At 36.3% G+C, this 26,728-nt stretch overlaps 1 protein-coding gene across 2 annotated transcripts; it reads right to left on the bottom strand.

Moving 5' to 3' along the window:
* Positions 1–225: 225 nt before the first annotated feature.
* Positions 226–25,553, bottom strand: slc38a3b (solute carrier family 38 member 3b). 2 transcript variants are annotated; one of them, XM_055022657.1, is made up of 17 exons: positions 25,359–25,553; positions 14,985–15,158; positions 14,645–14,665; positions 14,463–14,544; positions 13,887–14,002; positions 11,828–11,901; positions 11,329–11,421; positions 10,502–10,583; positions 6,488–6,570; positions 5,327–5,385; positions 5,065–5,238; positions 4,898–4,977; positions 4,709–4,809; positions 4,287–4,411; positions 4,057–4,201; positions 3,147–3,250; positions 226–3,009 (listed from the first exon to the last, which is right to left on the bottom strand). In XM_055022657.1, exons 2-17 carry the CDS (start codon positions 15,086–15,088, stop codon positions 2,905–2,907), a joined length of 1,548 nt encoding a protein of 515 aa, XP_054878632.1. In that variant the 5' UTR covers positions 15,089–15,158; positions 25,359–25,553; the 3' UTR covers positions 226–2,904. The 2 variants fall into 2 exon arrangements, with proteins under 2 accessions (XP_054878632.1, XP_054878641.1); XM_055022666.1 differs by lacking the exon at positions 14,645–14,665.
* Positions 25,554–26,728: the final 1,175 nt, after the last annotated feature.

The following is a 26,728-nucleotide window of genomic DNA, read 5'->3' as shown; positions in this document are numbered from 1 at the left end:
CAGAGCTCAAAATAAGTTTAGCCTTGACAAGAGCTCTGATAAGGTGCAAATAGCCTGTGTTGTGGGAAAAATACTGTGTTGATGGTTGGAGACATAAAAATAAAAAAATAATGTCTCAACTGGCTCAAAAGTCTAATATCATAAAACAATTAAATGTGCAAAGCTTGTGCAGAAATAAAACTGCCAGAACCATATGAAAGACAAATGAAGACAATAAAGGCAAAATAAAAACATGTACAATTATTTTATTTCCAAACTAAAACTGTCCCAGCTATTTACACTTTACAATCTACTGTAAATAAGCATCACAAATATAAAATGTTTACATATATATACATTATTTATATAAAGTTCTGCTTTGTTGATCTGTTTAACATGCTGAAGCATAACGTCTCACACGAAATGGTTTACACAAATCATTTTTACTACAATACTGACTGGAGCTGAAGCCGTGAAACTGATTTAAAGGCATTTTGATACAGTAGGTAGTCTGTTGTTATTGATGGCATCATCTTCACAGCGGACTAAATGTTAAACAAAACAGCACAATACTAAAGAATGGTAATTACATCATAACATCCACAGGAAAGGCAAAAATATATATTATGTTAACAGAGGCACATAAGAAAATCTGTGTCAATCAGTTTCAAAAGTCTATGTAGGACATATAGTGTCATATTCAAGATGTATTTGTTTATCAAATTAAAAGTACCTTTTGAAAATAACAACCTTTAAGCAGGCATTAAACAAAGTCCTTATTAAGCCCACCTTCCTGTATTAAATTATTTTTATTGATCTTTTATAGGTGATATTCTAACATTAAATTTTATATTCTCATTAGCCATCAGTGGAAACCATCATAACTAACAGAAATAAATATTTGTGAATAGTATTGTTGTGAATCTTGTTTATTCAACTTTTATCTCAATAGAAAAACTACTGAGCTAATGAGAGCCTCATCTGCTATATTTATCCAAAATAGATGATTTATACTACAAGATTCATGACACAACTCTGTTTCCATTAAAAAAAACTCACATGTAAAGGACTAAATACTCTTTGGAAACATGTTATATTTTGACATACATGTATGATAAAACCTTGCCTTATTAACACTGTAACACATTTTTGGTTTGTAATGATAATAATTTAAGCATTTCTGTAAACCTGAATTATAGTATTTAGTATATTTAGTCATGCCATTGTGGGTTCAGAATTTCTCTGAGAACCGTTTCGGGAGGTATTTGGTCAAATATGTAAATGTCGCAACATCATAACAATAGCAATTTTTCTGTCTTAATCATTCTACAGCACAGACAACAAAAGTTGCTAAATGTACAGGACATTACTACATCATGCAAGGCAGTAAAGTCAGATCCAAGCACTTTAAAAGCTCGTTAAACCTGCAGGATTAAAAACTCTGCAGCTGTGTCAAAAAGGCACAACACTTTATCTGCTGCAGACCAGGCACTTTTACCTTGTAGTGTATAAACATGCAGTAAGGTTTGGTTAAATTACTTTAAATATGTACAGTGCTCTGAAGGATGAGTTTATTTAGATAATACAGAAAGTTTGCGTATTTATTGGACCATTTGAACATTATTGGAAAAGGGACTTTTGTAAATGTGGATTATTAGCACCAGTAGTTTCTTGACTCTGTTGACTCCAGCCCTGATAAATATTTGTAAAAAGGATCAGAACTCTATTTTTTCTTTTTTTGTAGAACCGATAAAAATCCATAAAAATAAACTAATTTGCTCATGTTTATTAAATAAGGACTAGATTAGGGTAGTTATTTGTATTTGAAATCATTTACCACTTATAGCCCCTCTAAAATGAATGTAAATTAAGCATGATTATTACTTTTAATCTGATCAAGTAAAGCTTCATTTGTAATCAATTTCTTCCTGTTTTTCTGGGGTATGCATATGACACAGAGGCCATGTTTGTACCAGTTACAAAACAAACATGTAAACCAAGTAAATCAGATTTGGTAGAATTTTTTAAAATATTTCTAATGATAGAAAATAATTTCAAGTCTGTTTATGCCTCTTTACCAGGAATGCCTAGGAAAGATTGCCAAACCATGCTATTCAACTAATAGGATCGGCGTAATTGACTGTAAGATTATGATCGAAAATCACAGTATGCGTGGGATAAAAATCTAATAAAAGGAAATCTTAAACTTCAGAATAATTAATAAACACTGTCAGTTTTTGTCACCATAAAAGGAAAAAAAAAGTGTAATGCATTGATTTTCTGGACATAATCAAACACAGCAGTTAAATATAGATCCAAAATCAGAAAGGAGCTAACTAAATAAATATACACTATTTATTTGTTTTTGTGCCATTGCAAATGGTAAAAGGCACAGCAGTTTTAATTCATCCAGAAACCTTACTGAAAAGTAAAAATGTCATGCCACTTCAAAGACTTATTCTGCATGATGATGATGATGCCACATTGAACCAATTCTGGTTCCATGTGAGATTCCCTGACTGCTTGTTTTTGTGCATCTCATTTAGAACAATTAAAATAGTTTTTGTTTATCTACACAGAACCAGCTGCAGTTATTAGTGTGAAAGTAAAGCCTTAGAAGCAGGAGACAACCATTTCATCCTCCCGGGTTGATTTTGTGGTGTAATTTTAATGAACTGCATTAGAAACTCTCTGTAATATAAAAAAAATAAGTTAGAAATTGCAGCAAATAGAAGATTTTTGTTCGGGTGTCTGCCTTCCACGTAGCATTTATTATGGGGTGTATTTTGTATTGTGGCACACCCAGACTTTGTGCTGGACAGCCGATAATGTGTTCAACTGAGGTGAACGCACTCCCTTTCTAAAGAACATACCGAACAACCCTTTTCCAAACACTGCACACACAAATAAGCATTGAAGCAGCTGTTAGTGACCTCCAGCAGCCCGGCTGGTCCCTGACGTCCAGTCGATGAAAATGAAGCTCAGACTCATCACCATGAAGGAGATTCCCAGAGCAGCAAAACAAGAAGCCTTTAAAAAATATTTTGGAAAACACAGCAAAGCACTTAAGCCAAATGATCAACTTTTCAACATTATCTAAACTGTCAAATGTTGAAATTGAAGAATAGATCATGAAAGATGTTTGACGAAAGATATTTATGCCTCACCAGTATTTTTGAAGTGGAGGTCATGGGTTCATCCTCTTTGGGAACGATGCGGATGTAGAAGACAGCGGGGAAAATGAAAATGAGGCAGGGAGCTGATGTGGCACCTGAATCACATGAACACACATAAATTACAAATAAAGTACAAATTGGTACTTTCCTCTTCGAAAGGCTTTATCTGACCTCCTTTCAGGACATTGACAAACTATTGGGTCAGGTTGTGTATCCTGCCATGATGCAGAAGAAATCACTCACAAAGTCACTTACAAAATTGGCTTTAAGATTTTCATATTTGGTTATGAAGCTGTAGAATTATTTCAATATATTCATAAACTAATTGCCCCATTCGGAAAACAACAATAGCTTGACTCATAAACCACCCACAGTTCAATTTTTTGTCATGTGTACAGGATATGTTTTTTTCTAATCAAACCAATTTATATAAAAATTCAAAAATAAAACATTTTCTGGTTTTTATGTTAATTTGTGCTCTGTATGTCATTTTTAGAGCAGGAAAGGCTGCTTTGAAGATGTCGCCCCGAGGTCCTTAATGTTTTTGCCTTTGACTCATTAAACGTGACCTGCACCCTGAGGACAAACTTCGACAATAATATTGATTCTAGCTGTTACTTTCTCCTGGAACAAACATGTGTTAGTCACATGTCATAGTTCTCACTTCCAAGCTGTGAGAACAAGAGCCAACAACGCATAAAATTACAGTGCGAAGTAATAATAGCTTTTTTGTTTTCTGATTATATATTGTGAAAGATGTCTATCTTGGTCAGAGGAGGCATTTTTTTAAATTTGTGAACCATGTTTAATCACCCATGATGGAATTAATCAACAAAAACAAGTGAAATATAACCAGGACCTACTTAAGTTTTCCATTAAAATAATACTGTTATGCACTAACCAATGATGCCAAAGATGCCCAGAATGTTGGGAGCAAATATCACCAGCATGTTGATGAAGGCGAGCAGAATGAAGGCGATGCTGACATGACGTAACCAGTTGAAAGACTTGCTGGGAAATAACATCTCCTGGATGGCTCTGCGCACCTGCACATTTTATCGTGCGATTAAAAAATACATTAGTATATTGTGTCTGCTTGAAGTGTGGAAACAAACAAAGGGCTCAACTTACAGGGAACAACACAATTGGCACGGTCAGCGTTACAGCGGTGAGGACAGCCACTCGGACACACAGGATCAAAATGTCATAGGGATCGATGCGGTTGTACGTATGCAACAGCTCTGGCTCCACTTTACCTGCATGGACATTAAAATAAACCTAATTCATAAAAACATTTTAACAGGAAAAAATACTGGACAGCATTTTATTTCTACAGGCCACCACTAGAGGGAGCCTGCAATCTGTGTAATAAAATGCTAGTTTCTTAACCAAAGAGATGCAGAGACAACATCAATGTAAAGATGAAGGACTCTACAGTTTTAAAGCACTGCATGTAAATAGTTAGTTCTGCTGTCTCATTTTCTTGGTTGAGACAACAAACAAGAAAATGTTTGTTGTCTCAAACAAGACAACAAACACAAATCTGCTCTCACCATAAAAAGTCAGGTAGCCAAAGAGAGCAGCCAGAAAGTACATGGTGTACATGAGAAGGATGGAGATGTTGGAAACCTTTTGCATCTTTTTCTTTGTTGGACTGAAATTAGAGATTGGAAAGTTATGCGAATGCCACATTCTGCACTGACGTCTTGTTAAGTATCACAGGGTTATGAGGGGAGACTCACTTGCGTAGCTCGGTGTAGATGGGCAGAACCTCGGGGTGGCAAACAAAGGCAAAAGCCAAGATTGGGATTGTGTACGCCGTCTGTGAAGAACAATCTGTTCAGCACCTCTATGTCCATGTTTCAAACAATGATACAGGAATAAATAACCAAACACTTCAGCTGCCCACCTGTGAGTTAATTGTGAACATGCGTGGGGTGCAATGCGAGTCCTTGTCTTCATCTGGGAAACCGTCGCTGTAGTCATGGACCAGGCTGGAGTCGTTCAGGCCAAGGTGTGCAGCGGTGCTGTTGGTTGAGAACTCCTCAAATGGGCAAGGGATCTGAAACTTCTTATAGCTAACCTACACCGAGACGGGGAGGAAAGCAGGAACGCTATCAGAAAAATGTACCCAAGGATGCTGCTCTTATGTGAGAACTGGACTGACTTACAGCAGACAAAAAGAACACCATGCAGCTGAGAGAAAACCCGCTTGCATAACCAAGGTAACCTGAAAATGAAAAAAGAAGTTAGCAAACGCAGAATGAACTGAATTACAGAACTGATTCACAAGAAAAGAAACCTTCAAGCTTATCCTATTATTATTAAAGCTACAAAGAAAAAGAAAAAAAAACACTTGATCAGAACCACCAAATTATGGTGAGAGAGTGGAAACAACATGTTTTTGATGTCTGTTAATAAACCGATTATGTTGGACATGAGGGTGTGATTATCTGAAGGTAATTGATGAGAACCTGCTGCTCTCACAGCTGGCAGCAGGATAAAAACACGCTAATTGCTTCATGTCAGCGTACCACCTCCATCTGAGAGTGAGGCGGCTTAATGTTAAATGACATTTCTAATGAATCACTTCTTAACGTCAAAAATCTTGGCTGCAAAATAAACTTGAATGAAAACCTAAAAAATGATCCATCAATGTTATTTTAAAGTATTTAGTCCTCTCAAGATACTCTGAAATTTTTTTTAATGCTTTACCAAACTACTTTTTAAAGTTAAAATTATGAGACAATAAAGCATAACATTATAACTTTGATTTGAGAATTTAAGTAACAAACCACAGTATCACATAAACAACTAAAGAGCGTGTTTTCTGTATGACAGCTGATCTTATTTAAAGCACACTGATTTGTTGTAGGAAAATGTTTAAGAGGTGTCAGATAGAGAGTATGGTGAGAAGCAAACATGTCAATGAGCCAGTTAGCAATGTTTTTACTGTCAGAGGAGAGTTTCTAAAGTCTGACTGAAAGTCTTTGAAGTCAATCAATACTAATACTATAAAGCAATCATCAATACATTTTGAGTAAAAAAAAAAATCTGTAACAAAAGGACAAAACACTTTTTCTTCACTGGATAGGTGAGTTAATATTACTAATTTGCTGCTTATTTGCTGAATGCCAGATTATCAGACAGACGTTTTGAGTCACAATATGAAGAGTCAAAATTCTTCATAAATTAAGCTTTAAAACAATTTATTCAGATGATGATGTCAATCCAACCTGCTTTAATCTACATATGCTTACACTGAACTAGTGTCATATTCTGCTTGATGCACAATTGTTAGAAATCCAAGTCGATGCATCAAAGTTTCTCACCGAGCTGTTTCATCAGAGCGAGGGGCAGGATGACACAGGAAGAGACCAAGATGACCAGGTAGTTTCCATTCAAGTACCACAGACTGTTGGAGAGAAACCGAGTGTACTTTGGTGAGCTCAGTATTACAAACATTGCTACTGAGAGACAGACACGCAAACACATGCAATTGTGAATAATTGCTCAAACAAATTGTTAACTATGAAGCAATATCTGTCACAAATTTAAGTGTCCAATGTAACCTGATGGAAACATTCTCAGGCCCGAGGCTGTGGAAAAAATGTGTGTGCTTCTGTTGCTATCATCAGAAGTACTGGAATAGAGCGTTACATAACCGAACCAACTAAAAATATTCAATAAGTATGTTAGTGCTGACATGTATCTCACACCTCAATCACTCACCCAACGCAATAAAAAAACGAGCGCGGAAGAATTTATATGATCATAAACTACTTGCACTACTTTCTTTTTTTTTTAATCAACATCCTGTGTATGCTCTTTATTTAAGAGATTAATCATTTATCAAAGGGGTCTCATGTAAAGTGTGCTCCTCGCATGTGTGCTTGGAAATTTATTTCTGAGCTAATGTTTTGTGTCGAACCAATACAGTGGCTTTGTTGACGACATAGACAGTAAAAAGTTAGCAAAAACTTTCCACCAGCATATACATCACTGCATTTAGAATAGACTACACTAAAATAAAGTAGATATAGATAAACTGTTAATTTTGACTCAAAAGGTTACTGTCAGAGGACATAAACTTGGTGTGGATGGTTAAGCTCAACCCATGATAAACACAGAATAAAGTCTGTTATGAACTCGAAATACATGATCAATGTCACAAGTCAGGGAAGCTTGTTTTACTGAGTCTGAGAGAATGCAGACCAATAAAGAAATCCTCAATACCAAATTGGCACCTAAAATCTGAAGCTACCCATAATGATTGTCTTCTGGAGAATACTTTAGACAAAGACAAATTGAGCTATTTGAGCAAAAAGTATGTTTGAAGGAGTCGAGGTGACAATTTTTAATTTGAGAATATTGTACTACCAAGCATGGCCATGTTAGAATCATGCTAAGTGTGTGTTTGGTTGCCAGTTGTATTGTACGAAGTTCGTGAATAGTGCACAAACTTCAACTTTGCCTCAAATAAACAGACGGAGGATGATCCCGAACACACATTAAAGCTAGTTTTTGAACGGATAAAGCATTAAGTTTCTATAAGTAGCCCAAACTACAACATCACAGAAAGTTGTATTTATGCTTTAAGGTCATGCCAGAGCCAGGTCTTCAATTTGACCATATCTGATAGCAGCGATCAAATATCTATCCAGAATTAAATCGCAAGCTTGTTGATGACCCAAAAAAGGTCTTTAGTTTCTCTTGATCTTGCAGACGGACAATTATGAAAAACATTAGCAGTGGTACAGGCATATATTAGAGTTGGTAGTATAAGTTTTGCCCTGCATAAATGAGAGAAAACTGCAATAAGTTCAAACCTATATACCCCAATATAGTTTGTACACTTCACCGATGTATAATCACTGCTTCCTGAGAAAAGAAGGATTCTATTAAACTTTTTTACATAATATTGTATGCAGGACACAAACACTCTGATTTTTAATAGCATGTTTATTATCATGTCAACAGTTTTTTTTAGTGGCAATAGATTTTAAACCATTATCAGTGGAAAATGTCATATCACAAGCAGCAAGCAGCTTAAATAAATTACTGTCAATCCACTGAAGCGCTATTGTCGCCTAAATCTGGTGCACACAGAGGTTTTTGTGTCCTGGAGCCCCTTCATCTTTATAAGCTGCTGAGCCTGTTATTCTCGACCCCAAATGAAACAGAATCGGGGGGATAAACTTTCTGTTACAGGTCTCCAGGTTTGAGTGATGTCTGACGTAAGTGGCGTGTGGGGGGTTTGGAGGAGCCCCTTGACAGCTCAGGAAGTCACACACAGACAACAGGTCATGAGTCTTGTACCCTTTTGGTCACTAGGTCATTTTAGCTGATCAGTTTTCACACGCGAAAGTCACTGGTGACAAATGGGAGTCGCATCCATTGTGGAGTTCAGCTAAAAGTCAAGTTCTTCAGAGTCGCTCCAAGCTGTAATTAAGTCTCTGTCAGAGTCTTTAGGGTTCCTGAATTCCAGCAAACAATAATCAGTTCACAACAATTATTATCACACGCCTACAGCCAGGTTTAAGTGACTCAGAGATGCACAGTTTTGGGATAAACTCATTGTGCACTACATTTGACAGCACATTATTTTCCATTTAAGTCAATTTGTTGCAAATCCAGGTCTTGAGTAAATTCAAGAATAATCTTAACCACTTCCAAATGTTTGTTCAACTTCATTGCAAACCTGATCACATAATCAATTCAACAAGATCGAGCCGTGTCATGACTTGAAAGGGTCCAGCTGACTGCCACATGTCGTTGCTGCCTACTTACAGAACTACTGGACACAAATAAAGCTCGTAGCCAACCACTGAGCCCACATTCCTTTTTGTTCCTTTGATGCCACGAACCTGGAAAATGTAGGGAGCCTCAAGAGGAGACGAGCAGCCAGAGCCAGCCAGGCCTGAGCTGTCCTGTCCTTACGCTTGGCTTTGGAATTTGGCAGCAGAGTTTCACACACCTGCTGCCGTCGCTTGAGTGAGTGCATGTGTACAAAACAGTCATAGCACTTCATGCATCATTTTTAACTATAATGAGACCTCTGAGGTGCCTAACGGCTGTGCTGATCCGAGAAGCTAAAGGAAATTGTGATTGTTGTGCAATATTAGGACCGGCTTGTTTGAGCCTTCGTGGAAGAGCTCCATTAGTTTAAGATTAGAAGAAGGCCACACCATCTGTTGTAAAGATCTCTCTTGTTGCTCAGGCCAGTTCTTAATCTGATTCCAAATTTGGGACTTGTCTGGTGCTTCCGTGAGATGGATGGTGTTCTAAATATATTTATTTGCCGTGTAAAATGAATCAGCAGTACAGGATACCCCCCGATGTAACTGTGAAAAGCCAGAGCTACAGTAAACTGCAAATGCATTGAGCCTTTACATTTTAATATTTTAAATGTTTTTTCAGGCTTTCAATATATTTTCCAAAGTTTGACTGTATATTTTTTATTTTCTGCCCACTCCTTGCACCTAACCATGATATTGCATTTTTGAGTGATTGTACCTGAAAAGCAAGAAAAGTGAACAAGCGGTGGTCAAAGAAAATGCTTTATGCCATAAAACCTTTCTACTACAGATAAACATTAATATCTTAATTTGATATGTTTTAGAATTGAAGAGAAATAGTGCAAGACTTCCCTGTAAGTATTCAAATAAGGTCAAGATGAATAACACTTATTTATAATTTAAAGGACAAGTTAAAGATTCTGCACAGTAAGTGACGGTTTTAACATGAAAAAATAATTCATAAACATACATTTTCGATTTATTTATTTTCTTCTACTTATCTGTGGCTCTAGTCAATGGTAATGGGCACTTCTACCTATGTTGTGAAAACTAGAAGCAATTTAAATGAAAAACCACAGTGAATTACAATGGTTAAGCTGATATCTGATTCCTGGCTAATGAGATAATAATTTAAGACGTAACATATCAAGGGTGTGAGGAAGACAGTTGGTCATTTCAAGTACTTTTAACATCTGTAGAGTCAACAGTATAAATATAAATATATTTAGATAACTGTACTGCACTGACGGTACGCAGCATTAACTACATATATCTGCATCACCGACATAAATATCTCTTTATTGCCCAATAAACTTACAATCAAGGCCTTCCTGCCTCTCAATCAGTTCTAAGCGTTCACTATTTTCACACCCCCACACTGACTGAACCAAGAGCACATGAAAAGCGAAACATTTGCTCCACAAACAACCTGCTAGATCACAGGCAAAAACTATACTCTGGGTCAACGACCAGCAGGACCAACGTGCCTTTCACTCGAATTGGCACACTGATGACTGTGATGACGAGCAAACAAACAGCAATACTCACTCAGAGTTGGGGTCCGCTTTCAGGAAAGTTTGGATGACCAGCGGCAGCTCTGATTTAACGATGTACAGGTAGCTGGACATAGCTGCAAAAAGAAAAGAAGAAGACGCAAACAAAATATTGTTTAATTCAAACCCGAGAATGACTAGTCAGGATAATTTAATGTTATGACATACTTATTTACCTGCAGTTATTACTTGAGGTAATAACTAGGTAATAAGTAGTCTGGTAGATTTCACTATTATTATTACTGTTCTCATAGTCTCTTTTCACTATATAATAAGGGATTTCAGCTTTTTTATCAAAAGTCTTTCGACATTAATAAAAAAATAAATTATGACCACTGATTATTTATCATCAGCCAAACAGTCTTCAGACTGGTTGCACTTTTAATAAACCATTCATATAAAATTATCTTATCTCTAAATTAAGTGATTTAATTGAATATCTTTGGATTAAAAAAAAGTTTTATATTAAAAAAACAACTAATGTAATTTATTATCAATTTAAACAGGGGCCAGTTTGTCTCTCAAATGTTTCAGTTTGGGACTTCTACCTACACGCACTGTATGAGCAGCCATCTCTAATTTACTCACCACAAACAAAACAGCTGTTTACCAGCAGGCTTCTTACTGTTTTCTCGTAATATTTCTCCATACCCCATACTTATCACAAAGAACAAAAACTAAAGTAATACCGGTGATTTAGGTGGATGTCATTATCTGTTTGAGGGTTTAAAGTCAAGCCAGTTTCATGGTCTATAATTCTTGCTCGTAGAGTTGAACTGTACACAATAAAATTCCCATCATAAATTTGATGAGAGTGCCCACCTCCAATGTTCTGCAGGGTGATTGCAATACCAGCAGCCATTTTTCCAGGAGTACCAAAGGCCCTGTAGCCCAGCTGTTCATAAGAACGAATACCTGGAAGGAGATTACAGACAATTACAGCCAGATAGATTTGTTGAGATCCTCCTCAAAGCAATACAATGAAGCCACTTTTAAAAAAAGCAATAAAACATAATCAAATTTATCAGGTAACTGGTTCAGTATTTGTCAGGACATTTTAAAATTAGCTTCATGTCACATGATATTTTTTTTTTACATTATTAGATTCTTTCCATATGATCCATTGCAGCGTTCAAAAAGGTTGGCAGGAAACCTAATCTGTTCATCTGTAAACAATCCAACAAAATGACCAAAGTTCCCACAACTGTTCCGTTTTATCCAAGGCCTTTATATGTTAAGAAATCAAACAAAAGTTTGTAGGATTTGATTAGAAAATCCTACAAAGTTTTATATATATAAAAAAAAGTAACACAAAACTCACCCACGATGCCAGAAGATTTGAGCAGCAGATGAATGGAGTAGGATGACAAGGCTGCAACTCCAGTCAGAAGAAACCTGTAACAAAGTTGGTTGTAAACCCATTAATACCAAGAATAATTTGTGTTTTGTTTTTACGTTGTATTCTGCCTGTCTTCTTGAGTCCGTCTTTACCTATTTAAATATGAGAACCTGGACTCCTGTTCATGGTTGATTAGACTGATTCCAAACAATATTTATTACTTCAACATCAAGACCTTTAAATGAGACCATTATTCCATCCAGTTGATCAAAAAAATCTGTTGTGAATCCCAGAGGAGTACTGAAATGATATGGATCAATAATCTCTTTTCCTTTTCAGTGGCACAGAAACCCAAACACAATTGGGCACAAAGTTCTGATAAGTCGGTGTGCGTTCACAACCTCAGCCTTTCTTGTCAAGACCGTTCTAAAGCCCATTACGAACACGCTGGGATCATTATGGCCACAGTTAATGAGAAAGTCATTAAGGCTGAGCCAGAATGACTTATATCCTGCACCAATAATTACATCTTAATTAGGTGATTGAGAGTTTGTGAATCATTTGGAAATGGCAGCCGTTCAATGTAAACATTTTTGGTTCCAGAACCTATTGAACATGACAAACATTTTACCTTTAGTCATTACTTCTGGAAGATTACAGTTTCCAATAATAAGGAATACTTTTTGGAAATATACAACCATATTTAGAGTGTATATTTATACAAAATATAATTTGTTGTCATTGTTATTTTGGTCATTAAATCTTAAAGGGTTGATAAAAATACATCCGGATTTTTAGAACATTTTGAAAGGAATAATGAATGAATAAACTATGGATTAATATTTATTGGCATGTAAACAACAGTCAGTGTTTTCTGTTCACTCTCCTGCAATCGACTGTTTGCGTTCTCTGTTGCAACACAAACAACATGACTGAGACGTTGAGAGTCATAGAAGGACAGCAACAGCCTGCACAGCTCAGGTGAAAGTAACCGACCTGTCCACATGTCTCACTGTGGCCTGGAGGTTTGGTTATTCTGAGCTGTGTCCTTTCTAGGACCTCTCTGTGGTAGCTGGGGTCAGATCAGAGTCTGAGAAAAAGGGTTATGACTAGAAGTGGGCATATCAGAGTGTTCTGAATTAGCAAGATGCCCAGTGACACATTAAAAATGAACCCTTCAAAAAAAAAAAGGTCATTAATACAGGCTGCTTATTTAGCTAGGATTTTGCAGGTCATCACAACAATGACCAAAGATTATTAGATTATTCATTTTGGGCTGCAGTTACAACTAAATACATTTCATATTAACCAGTAATGTGTACCTTGCAATGGAGTAGTTGTTATTGTCATATTTGCATATGTTGTTTGGCACTATGGTTTCTTGGTTCTCTTGTTTCCTTCTTTGTCATCTCTTTCTGCAGGTGCAGAAGTAGACTTCTAGTTGTTGTCTTGTGTCCTCTATCCATATACATGCTCAAAATATGTATCCTGAATTTAATGAACTGTAAGTAGAATTAGAAAATACATGAACTATTTTCAAAATGAGCAAAAGTATATTATGCTCTGATGAATTATGAAACTAATAATTTCTTCCAAAATTGTTATTTTCCTTGTTTAGAAAGCGGAACGTAAACCTCCAGAACACCATGACATGTAAACACGAACCAGCTAGTACCTTTGGGGTGCTTTTAGAAAATGAACAAAGCAAATTCTACTTGATCCCAATGCTCACACTGTACAACAAGAGTGCTTCAAAAGGGACAGACACACTTCACATCATCATGTTAATGCTTAGACCCACATGACATACATTTCTCAATGCACAACATACCTGGTAAAATGCAAAGGCAGCTTTAAAAACATAATGAAGGACACAATAGTGATGTCACTACAAAAATAACCTAAGTCATCCTGACAAAGTGATACATTCTTGAAATCCAGGAAATTATGTCCGTATTAGAACATGCAAAAATTTGTAATTTTTGCCAAATCATGTCATTCAAAATCATCTTAAAGTTGACATTTAAAATTATTTACTCACAAGAAGAGAAGTATGCCAGTGTTCGCCATGGCATAAGCCAATCCTAGGATGCCACTGCCCATAATCGCATTGCCAAGGTTGAAGACTGACATCCCAAAGGAGGTCTTTCCTTCAAACTGGGAATGAATTTAATACAACAAAACAAAACAAGAGCAAGTCTTGAATGACCACAATGTCTGCAAATTTCAAACTATAACAGCACTGAGTGCTATAAAAATGTTCCTTACTGCTGCGGTTTTAGTTATTCATATTATTTTATAAAGAAACTTCCTGTAGGCAAAATGTCATGTAAAGTCCAAGAAGCTTGTATGAACACAGATTACTCCAAAAAACACAGAAGAGTCTGACAGCTCTGCAGTAGCAAGCACAATAAAGAGCTCAGACATTATTTTTTGAAGTATTGAGTAAAGCACTTTCATTCTCTTAAATTTATTGCCAGTCCCTCTTCATACCCAAATATACATTCTCGAAGAAAAACAAGTTAACTTTTTAAATAAAATGTTTCAGGTGTGATAACAAAACATAAGTCAAATTCAACAAAATATTGGATTTTATAGGGTATTTAAAAATACGTACATCTGTGAAACGTGTGGGTTTCTTTCCATGTGTATTGGGTAAGAACTCCTCACTCTCAAGTGCACCTTCAGGGTCATCAAACCTGAGGATCAAAAGTACAGCAATGAATTTGCAGTTTATTGACCTCTGACGTGTGAAAACATCAGAAAATAAAACTTCAACACAATTCTTAACAAACATACCTCAGAGTTTCAGTGCCATTTCTGCACAAGGATCCGTCAGACGAAGTCAGCACAAAAACAAGGCAAACATGCATTTAAAGAAATGTACATTTTTGGACAAATACGTCATACTTCATGTTGCTAACCACATGAAGTCAGCTACATATTAAACATAAATTAAGGAGCCTGATTTATGATAAATATTGGTTCACTTGGTTTATTGTGTAGTGCCAAGAATGTGGTTTTCACAAAAGTATAACCACAGAGAGACAAAAAGGAGCTAAGTATAAGTAATTGATACATGCTGTGATAACAACAAGGCAACCATTCATCTGTGTGAGAAAAATGTGAGACAACTCACTGATCTTCTGCTAACAACGTCTTCATTGGCACACACATGTCATCTCCGAGATCATGGGGTTTTCCATTGGATAATATGTTCATCTCTGACTCGGCAGGCTCCATCTTTTAAGAAATATCAGATTCTCTTTGACCTGCGTGTGTTCGGTGAAGGAGGGCTCCAGATCTTGAATTTCTAAAAACAAAGAAGGTTATCAGATCATTTCTCTCACAGGACAGCCTTCAGTAACAATACAAAGGTTTCTTTATACATCTGTGAAAACAAACAAAGAAAAAAAAACAACTTAAGAACAAAATTGTACATGATGCGATTTATTTTATCTCGAAGAGAAAAGAAACTATTATTCACATTACTTTGTGACATTGCTACTTTGTGACTGTCTTTTGGTAAAATTTAAAAAAAGTCAAAATTTTGTTTTGTTGAATGTAACAACACTTTCTATGGATTATTATTGAAAGCACTGAGTCATAACAGTATGAACAGTATGACAAATCATTTTAAAATTGTAACTTTGGACTTGCTTGCGACCTCTTGAGTGACCTCACCTTTTTATGTATTTTTCTACAAAGTTAAGACTGAAATAGGGTTGATCTTTAAATTCTAATGACAGCAGCTCAAAACTAAATTCACATTTAAATGAATCTGAAACCAGCAGACAGGAGGGGCATTCATAATATAAAATAAAGTGTTGGCACTTGTTTCTACTATGTACTTTGGGTACATAGTAGAGAACATCCCAGAAGTATCTCTATCACACTTGGATCTGATTCAGTTAGGGTTCACTGTGACACTTTAGATGATTTTTATGTGAATTGGGATATCAGTGCCCGACAGAGTCAATTCATCTGTTTGATCTCTGTGGGGCAGATGAACAACACACACTTACTTTTGACATAGTGACCCAAAAGACTTCTATCGTCACTCACATCATTGTTGCAACATATTGCAATACGTAAATGTTTGAATACGTCCTTGAGCTCAAAAGAGCCCACAAGCTGTAATGTCATCCCAGAAAGTTTGTAGGAGTTTCGCGTTTCGGTAAAGAGTAAAGCAAACAGTCAAAGGGATCACCGCACAGTCAAAGGTCAAAGTCTGAATTTTTAGAATTTTGCAGTTCCATGTAGTAGAAATCTACTAATTATCTGAACTACTTCTAAAACTACAAAAAGACAAGGTTGTGTAATGCTGTAAGATCACTCTGAGTGTTATTCATACAATACAATCAAACCAGGTAGACACCATTCAGCTGCAGCTGTAGTAGAAACGTGAGGTAGAAATAAAATAACTGCATGACATTGAGTAAAACATTTAAACAGTTGTAGCCACACAGAATATTTTCTATACTCAATAAAAAAGAACTATTGGAAGAAGGATCCTGGCTTATCTCCTGAATGAGTCACTTGGTTTACTCAGGTTAACCTTTCCCTTATCAAAGCTTCAAAAATAGCATCACCGCATCCTGTTTCAGCCCTGATACTGATTATTTACACAGAGGTATAGGGGGAAATGTTTCATTCAATATAAATCTAGGTCACAATGAATCCTGTAGGATTTTAGTGCTGAGAGAAGCCACTCTTGTAACTGAACAAATACATAAATTGGAGATGTTTTCACATCATTACGGTCCAAGAAACTGGATTTGACAGAGCTTGATGGGCATCCCCAAGTTCAGCATGCAATATGCTGCCTTTAATTTGAAATGTATTTAAACTTAAATACATTTAATTTGAAATGTATTTAAACTTAAATACATTTAAGTATTTAAATGTATTTAAATACTTAAATGCATTTAAGTATTTAAATACTATGCATTTGCATACTTAAAATGCATTCATTTCACAACTATGCATTCAGACTTCCACTAAATTCATAGTTTCTTGTTTCTTGTTTTGTTTTTTGGCAACTCTGACTTCCACACAAAAACAGAGCGCACTCTGTGAACTGTATTGAAAGGTTTTGACAATTTTCAGATAACATATATCTGTAATATAATCAGAGCTGATTATATCTCATCAGCTCTGCTTGGTTTATATCTCGTTGAACTAGAAACACCATTATGCTGTACAGTATGTATGTGCGTACATGTTATTTATGTGTTTTAATGGATAGGATTGAGATAAACAACCTGTCATCATTTTGATTTGTTAATTGTAGTACCAAAACAAACAACAAATTTCATTTTTCAAGAGCAGACTTGTGGTGCTCATTGTTACTTTCAAGTCAATAATCATGTAGTTCTTTATACAAATAGATACTTTACAGCAATATGTATCATTTAGGTATAAAGCGATACCAATAAAGTGAAAACGAATCATATATATTGGCCAACTGCAAACTATAGATACGCAGCCCTATATGTTATTAAATTTAGGGTTATTTAAAATGCATTCATTTCACAACTATGCATTCAGACTTCCACTAAATTCATAGTTTCTTGTTTTGTTTTTTGGCAACTCTGACTTCCACACAAAAACAGAGCGCACTCTGTGAACTGTATTGAAAGTTTTTCACAATTTTCAGATAACATATATCTGTAAATTATACATCACTTCCTCCCCTCGGTTTAGTTTACTTTAGATTGCTGGATACTCTGTTTGCTTTTTCACAGTAAGCAAACCGAATCAGGGGTAACTTCTTAGTAAACCGAAATTCACCTTTTCAGAGATCAGATGAGCTTTCACTCATGCAGCACTCCAAGATACAAACTCTGTTTACAGTGGGCAAAAGAGGGTTGGGGTGAAATTATAGAAATAGAGAGATCCATAGAGAGATCATAACCACTGTTTTCAGTTCACCAATACGGGATCAGTGAATTTACAGTAAATAGGACAAGGTTCATCACTGATGACGTTTCCATCTCTGACATGTTGCATGTTTAATGCATGTCAGGAACTCGTTTTTTGGCATAAAATATATTTTGATCTTTCAAAATAAATTAAATGCTAAGATCTGGACTTTTTCATTGAAGTGAAATGACAAAAATTAAAAGAAAATTGTTCTTTTTTTTGTTTATTTTCTTTTTACTTTGATTTAAATGTTAGTAGCTGTTTAAAGTAAATGTTTTCAAGAAAGTTTGATGGCTTTTTTTCACAATGCAGTTACTTATGAGTAAGATTTCTTAATAAAAGTTGATTATATAGAGACATTTATTGAGAAAAACTTTTATGTGGATGATGGCTTAGTCAGTGTGCCATCAGTTGAGGAAGCCAAGAAGTTGATCATTGAATCACAAGAGTGATTGCAGACAATAGATCTCGTCTATTGTCTGCATTTAAATTAATTTGGGTTCATACCTTAATAAACAAGCCATTTCCACAAAGATTTGAATGTACATTTTCACAATCTGTCTTGAATGTAGAGTGAAAATGGCACAATTCAAAACTGCCACATCAATAAAAAGGTTAATCTGAGAATGCAATCACTTAATGTTAAATTTACAAATAATTTCTTGACACATCTGAAATATGTTTCAATAACTTAAAGATATTATGCAAGAATTATGAGAACAAATACTGCTCCCTTAATTGAGAAAAGGACAGTATGATATTTCATTGACTGCCAGAAAGTTGACCTGACATGTTCCTGGAGCTGGACTCAGTTCTGTTGAGCTACGAGTCATGGCATGAAGGTTAGAGGTCAGATTTAGAGTTACCGTTCAAATGTCACACGGACATTTGAATGGTTTGAACAAGAAGAAGGGTGAACAACAGTTAATTAAAGTGTAGGTCCTTATTATTAAGTATCTCAGAGGAGCTGTCCCCACTTACTCTTGTGTCATTTTAAAAGCAGGGAGCAATGAGTATGGCGGCAGTTTGTGGCGCATCGGCACGTGGGCATGAGATAAACAAGGTTCAAGCAAGTGCACCTGGCAGCACTAGCTCATCCTGCAACACGTGCCTGATGCAAACAAACCAGCACATCATCGTGTCCTGCATTATCAGCGGCGGCAGCATATTTCATTAACCGCAACCATGGGAATACATGCCACTGGTTTTTAAGGGGAAACAAGATGCAGGCTTGAATTCAGACAGAAATAAATGATCAATGCATAACATCTATGCATGCTGATGAGAAGTATTTCCAAAAAAAACATGCAAATTCATAATTTATATAAAACCATATAAAATGAACAACCTTGTAGTCCATTAATATCACAATTAAACTATCATAAAAGCAAATTTTAAACATAAACCAAGAGTTGAATATACAACCTATTGTTGATTTATGAAGTTTTTGCTTTTTTATTTCTAAGATGACTGTTCAAATATTAAACAACTCATATACAATTAAGTCCCAAATTAATTTTATCCCTGGTATTTTTTTTTAATTATTTATACAGTAGTTTTTTTGGGGGCCAGGGGATTCATTCAATCAAGAGGATTGGTTATAACTGGAAATGAAGAAGACATTTCTCAAAAGATAGCAAGGTAATTTAAAGGAATCTAATTGTTTTAAAAATTTATCTTTTTTATTCATAAAGATTGTTTAAAAAAAATCTTTATTGGCACTGAAGAATAAAATACTCCTTCCAATTCCTGACAGTCTGTTTGCATGTTTCCCGAGGTATTTTGATGATTCAATTCTGGTGATGAGCTTCAAACCTTTGGATTTGAAGGCCCTTTTACCGTCCAAAGATTCTCAATCACATCCATATTGGAACTTTGGCTGTACAGCTCGAAAACATTAATATTACTTCCAGTCAAAGCACCAGAGTTTGGCGATTTTAAAGATTACTTTAACTTTAATTCTATGATAGTTAACTTTGGGCTCAATTATAATACCTAACACAACTCTGAAAAATCACAACATACGTTATAGTTACAACTGGATTTTACTGTATTATTTGGATTTTTGTTGTGGATGTGACTCTGAATTTTTCCTTCATGATCAATACTGTGAGCTGCAAATGTGATATGAGCTAAAGATGTACGTACATCAGAAACAGTTGACGTCTGCTTCAATGACAATAGATCATTACATAGACTGACATGAAAATGACTCTTCTCTCTGAACATCTCACCCCTTATCAGTCAGTCAGACCATCAGACAAACCTAATCAGCGAAAAGTTAAAATGTTGTCATCCTGATTGAACTGCAGACAGGAAGCAAAACTGGTTCAATATGTTTCCCGAGCTTCCAATAACGTTCGTGTTGGCAAAAGATTTAGAGGCCTCAAACTTCAAGAACTTTAAATGTAATGATGCATACTGACTTACTAAATAGTGACGTATAAGGGTTGTACTGGTCCAAGTTATCTAGAACTTTTTATACATAAACTATTCAAATGAAGGCAGAATTGTTAAACAAGATATATACAAGTAACGAGTGGTTTAAATGAAGACCAGATCAAATCAGTCACAAGATTTGTCATTTCATTCATGGTGAAAGCTTATGGCAGCTTTGCTCTGTATCCAGTTAAGAAAAGGTGGTTTTCAAAAAGTAACTTCACATTTTTTGCATAGCTGTGCGGCCTGATGCCCACAAGTTATCGGTATTAATACTTCAAAACTCTTAAATCTTGAGAAATAAATATGAAAAATCTCTTCATAATTTTTTTAACTTTACATTAGAACTCATGAAGTGGAGTGGTAAATAATTCATGCATCAGAAAGATTTTTGGTAACACTGACACTGATTTATTCATGCAAACAATGCTCGTTTTTTGTAACTGTCATCTGGCCTCATACATGTTAACTAAAAATAAAACCCATGTATGTTACATAAAGGCTCAATTACCTCGAATTAACTGCGAGTGTTGTTGAAATGTGGCAGGACATTTTTTCTCCTGGAAAAAGCATAAAAGAACAGCAGGACATACTCAGCAATTACTCTCCAGGGAGCTCAGAGCGCACAGTTTTGATGAGGGTCCGCTCTCAGAGTTGGCACATATAGCTTAACTTTGACTAATTAACTTTTTAGTTAAATGCTCTATCACTACCCTTTCTTTCCACTGATATTTCACAATATTTAAATTCCAGGACAATAAATGACTTTAATAGCTTATTTAATGATCTATTCCACATTTATTGGCAGCTAGCACCCGCATAGTACTCAAATGTTGTCAGACGAAACAAGAAATGTATTGATGGTGGTATCATGTGGCTTTAGGTTTAGGGAGAATTCACCACAGAGCCAGACTCTGTAACCGACAGAATAAAGTGAAAAAATGTCAATGAATAACCTGATATTACAGGAAACTGGAGGTCAAGCCACAACTTTCAGATTGCAAGTCGAGTTTGAAATGCTTCTGCTTTTCACAATTCCTACAAAAATAGAAATTTAAAGCACTTATCAACAAAAAAAGAGTTGAGCTTGAAAGATGTTGAAATGGGCATTCCTTCATAAACAGCATACAAAGTGATACTGAAACAAGAAAATCCATTTGAAACAACATACCTTGTTCATTTAAATGTGCATCTATATCTAAATATATATATATACACATATATATATATGCATGTATATAAATATAAAGCTATAAAGCACCAATGTAGCAAAGTTACATTGTAAGGTTCATGTGACATAAAGAAGTATACTGCTGTAGGTATTTTGTTCCACATATGACCATCTTATGAAACTACTCTTTATGTCAAAAAAGAAGCCTCTTTTTTGTGCTGATAGTTTCTTCTCTGCATTCTCATACCATAAATTAAATCCACAAAAGGGGTGAATAAATGCATCATTCTTTAAGAGCTGAGTGTGTCCATCTGCTACTCTTCTACCCTTTTCTCCAAAAAGTCAAGAAAACATAAATTGGAACAAACAACCTTAGAATCGCAATTAAAAGTGGCCCAAATGCAGCTCCTGAAACCCCGAAACGGGTCAGCACATCTCTGTCGTCACTCATGATCACATCTCTGTCAAACCTCTGCCAAATATTTCATCCAAAATTTGAAACAATCTGGCAACTGTTATCAGACACAATATTTCCAGTGAGACAGCTTGATGCTAGAATGTAGCCTTAATCGGTCTGATTCGCCGATCTGACATCAGATCCAATTTGTTTCCTGAGTCCTGAGGGAAATATTAATAAAGTCTATAGACAGTGCAAACAAACATAAGAGCAGTTATGTGGTGGACAAACATGCCTACATGTTTTACTGAAAAAATGCACAAGTTTGGCGAATGTTTGCCTCATTACAGCATGAGCAATACCTTTTGGAGCATGATTTGTAAGCTGTGGTCGTCATGTGTTAGTCAAATATTTGACCATTACCGCTGACGTACTTTACTCTGAGCTTTTTTTAATTAAAAAATATGTACCTGCTACTAAATGTAGCTTTGAAAGAGACATTAAACAACAATGTAACAAGTCAGAAGAGGATTTAACTTGTTTTTTGGGAAATACTGTATGGATAATAATGTCTATTTCAGCACTGAAAGCTTCCAATTTCAGAAAGAAAAAGCTCAAATCAATACTGTATGGAACAACCACTCTATGTACAATACGTATTTACAAAATGACTTGCAAGGACTCCAAAACAAATCTAAAACAGCACATGATACAGTCGTGCTCAGCTCTCACAGATTATGAGCCCCATGACAAAGATAATAATAAACCCTGGAGTGGCTGACACTTAACACTTTGGCTGACTCAGATACAGAAATCCACACATCTCCTCGATGGGACTGCAGAGCAGCTGGCTGCGTCCAGCCTAGATAAAACATTGACTTCCACACACTGTGCACCTGTCCACTTCCTGCCATTTTGACCTCTGCACAAGTCGAGGTCACTGCCAACACAAGGGTTTATTTGTTCTTTTTGAACTCTAATCAACCCACCACTAAAAACCTTTAAGAGTTCAAACCTTCTTTCTCTGTCCCCAGCGGCATTGAAGCACCTTTTGCAATGTGTTTGATGTTCAAATAAAGTTGTTTTACCCGCGTCGGTGTTACTGTGACGTCAAGTCATGGCCCACATTGGAGCAAGTGGGGGTTATGGACCTCATTTCCTGTCATGTACGTTATTGCAACAGCTGGTCCCCGTTTCAAGGTTGTCAAACAACCAAACTAGAAGCAACACTGAAACAAATTTTAAATATGAAAGAAGTCATCTTGTAAAAAAGGAATGTACCTTAAAATGACTCGATCGTCAAGAGTATATATAACAAGTTTAAGCTAGAATATAATAAAATAAACAGTGACAATAAGCTTCTCAGAGATTTATTATTATTTCCCTATCGCTATTTTGGAAAAACTCAGGGTTGACAAAATCCACATTAAATTTTATGAACAGTCTGAGCTCAGATTAATACCATGTTGATCATGTTGTGTATTTTTCATTCACACTGTTAATATTTCCCATTTGAAAGGCTTCAATCAATATGACAGCAGCACATGACATCGACAAAAGGTTCAAAATGATAACAAGTGAAGGTCTAAAAATTGCATGCTGCAACATGTAGAGAGAATTGCTTAAGATGTGGATGATGGAAAGTGACTGTGATCAATATCTAGAATACAATAGCTCAGATCATATGTAGTTGCCAAAGGGATCATGTGGTGTTTTGGACCAACAAAGGTTTTGTGAATAAGGTGTATCTGCTGTTTCAAGCTTAAAAAAAATGTCTCAATTCCTTTTAAGAAACTTCAGTGAATGAGAAAAAAATAGTTTGTGTTTAATCCAGACAAAAATATGACCAAGCTTGAATTAGAAGGCAACCAGCTGTAGGTCCACTAAGGTCATGGATACATTTTCTATTCTCTTTAAGGCTATCAAGCCAGATAAACTCTTAAAAATGAGACTTTTTAACACCCTCATCTTTAACAATGCTATCGGGCAAATCTTGTTATAGTTTAGAACATTTGATCAACTTGATAACCACAGTTTAACTTGTTGGCAGACCAACATAAGGTCTGTCAGATTAAATGTTATTTTAAAATACACACACACACACACATATATATATATATTCTCCAACTAGCAGTGATTATTTAGTGGTGTTTCTTTCTACCAGCTTTACGCATTTAGAGACACGTGCTGTTGCTAAGAACCTGAATGTTCTGACTGGGAAACCTGAAGCACCACCTGGTTCTGTCTGTGCGCATCTACTACGTAGTTGCTCGTATTAACTATCTAGTACTTCTGATAGTTTGCATGTCATTGAACCAGTGATGACCCAGCAGCAGCTGCTGGATAGTGTCTGACTGCAGCATAGATAAAAATGACGGTGGAGTCAAAGTAAATAAAGGTGCAGCACCTTCATTTGCTTTCCTGAGATTTAACAACCATATACACAAAATATACTCTATTGAGCGCTGGTATCTTACAGAATTGTCCTGGTCATAATGTGAACGTGAAGAAATGTATCAAAGTTCAAGGGGGGGCAAACACTTTTGCATTGCAGCACATGCTATAGTTCATTTGTTCATATTTACAATGCCAATATTTGTGCCAAAATGTTGTTTCAGAACCATTGCAGGAAACCTCAATGGCACGAACTGGACTTGCCCCACAGTTTGAGAAGCATGTCTGTAGAGTAAAGCTTCTCATTTTTATTATCAGCAGGCACACAATGAAAACACATCAGAGAGGAATGAGTGAAAATGCGCACCATGCAGGCTACTTCCCACACAGGGCGCTCTTTCCATTTCTCCCTCTTCCTCCACATGGTTATGTTTAGCCTACAATAACAAAGAAGAGGAGCTTTAAATGGCCTCTGCTGGTTGGTAATGGTGTTTGTTTTGCTCGTGTATGGAAAAAAAGGAGAACATCCCTCACCCATTAGCGGCAATATTACCCATTATCTTCAATAGTAAGGAACCTAAGTGGTTAAGGAAAAGATGTGGAGCTGGAAAATGTCACGTAGAAGTGAGGCAGTGACGTCACGAGACAAAGTTTTAAGAGCGCTGCAGAAATCTGGTGCAGCAAATCCCAAACTAGGATATTTGGATTCCCACGCTGCAAACGCGGGTTTGTGTGTCACAGTGCGTCACGTTTGCAACTTAGATTAAACAGTTCAAAAGGGTCAATTAAACTTCACAAAGCCCAGGGAGAATAAAACGCTTCAGGAACAAAAGATGGACACCACCAGTTTGTCACTTAAAGCGCCACATGGTCCTCCTGACATGTCCTGAGGTTGGCGCTCCCTCAAAAGAGGGAGCAATTTGTGCTCTTTTTTTTTATCACCTAAGACGTTCAACTACAAGTTGGTGCAGACACTTCGCCATCCAACAATAACACATTTAAGTTTTCACATATTTCCATTAAGATTAAGATTAAGATACCTCCTTCTCTTCCACTTATGACTGACAGATCTTAGTTTTAACAAAAAACACATAACAAACTTGAATATAAAATAAAACCAGTTAGTCATAATACCACAGAGTTTAGTTTATGAGAAACTTAAACATAAAGATTTTGTCGACTCTTACCAATCGCACTTGTCCTGAAGATTTGAGCCTTATTCCACTGATGTTGCGAAGTGTTACAATGGGCAGCGCTGTTTCCTTTCCTCCTCAACTCTCCTCTTTCTCCGTGTTTGATATCTGCGGCTTTTACTCGACTGATCGTCTCTCTGCTGCGCTGCGGCCACAAAATGTGCTTGGGGAAATGGTCGGCATCGTAAAATCATCTTCAGCCAGAGCTGTGGGGGTCGCAACGTAGGTCCGCCTCCTGTGTGCGCACCCCGCACCACCCCCACCCCACTCGCACCCCACCTCCGCCCTCTGTCCATCCCACCCACTGCGCCTGAGTCTGCTGGGAGGTAAGGTTTCAACTCTTTTGGAAACAAGGGAACCGAGCGGATACCATTCTGCAGCATGCATGAAGCAAGATAAAGCGGCTCTGCAGTGCGCATTGAGCAACTCACACTTTTGCGCCTTTACTTCCTGCCTGAAACAGAATCCATGTCTGTTCGGGTGAAAGAGCGCATCAAGACCACTAAGAGACAATGTGGAAAAGTTTCTGCTCTGTGCTGCCAGTGAGGGATCCAGCAGAAACATCTTGCAGCTTTCTCAATGCCAGCTAAGTCATCGCTGAACATCTGATGGGTAATTATAACAGAGATTATAACAGAGGTTATAATTACCACTGTCAAGTTATCTACCGATGCATGGAAACATGACTGACGAGAAAATTAGGAGCAAATTTAAGGTGTGGCAACAATACAATAAAACAAAACATGTAATCTTTTTTTTTTCTTTTTCTTGTGCCTCCAGGAGCCAAAATAAAATCACCGATATTCTCAAAACAGATCTAGTCACCTGCCCGCCCAAAAACAGTACTTTTAGCGGCCTCTAGGGGTCAGTTTGTATGGAAGACCAAACTGACCAAAAGTAGAACTATACAATAATTCAAGAGTTGTTAAATATTTATATATCTGACCATCAAAAAATATATAGCCTACTAATAAAGTCATTAAAAATGCATTCTGACACAATCTGTTCCATAAGTATGAACATAAGTGACATATTTATACAGGTTCCTTCACAGTTTACTGTGGGATTAAACTGAATTTCTTAAAATAAAGCAAAATCAGAAAACAACCCCCAAAAGAATCTCTGTGGGTGCCCCTTCCAAATGTTTCATCGTCTCATGCTCACAAATAAAACAACTAAATCATGAAAATATTCAACCATTAAATGTTCTGAATTTTAAATAAACACACAAAAACTTATCAGTGTTATTTTCATGGACTGGACTCTCAGTCCTGTGAAACAACAGTTTCTGTTGTCCTCCTCAAGTAGGCTGAAATACACAGATCTCACATTCCTCACAAATGTTATCACTTCTGACTTCCAGT

This window comes from Poeciliopsis prolifica, unplaced genomic scaffold (genome assembly GCF_027474105.1).
Source record: "Poeciliopsis prolifica strain line A6 unplaced genomic scaffold, Auburn_PproV2 SCAFFOLD003, whole genome shotgun sequence".
Lineage (NCBI taxonomy): Eukaryota > Metazoa > Chordata > Actinopteri > Cyprinodontiformes > Poeciliidae > Poeciliopsis > Poeciliopsis prolifica.
The sequence above is the reverse complement of the archived record's forward strand: the minus strand, read 5'-3'. Positions and strand labels throughout refer to the sequence as shown.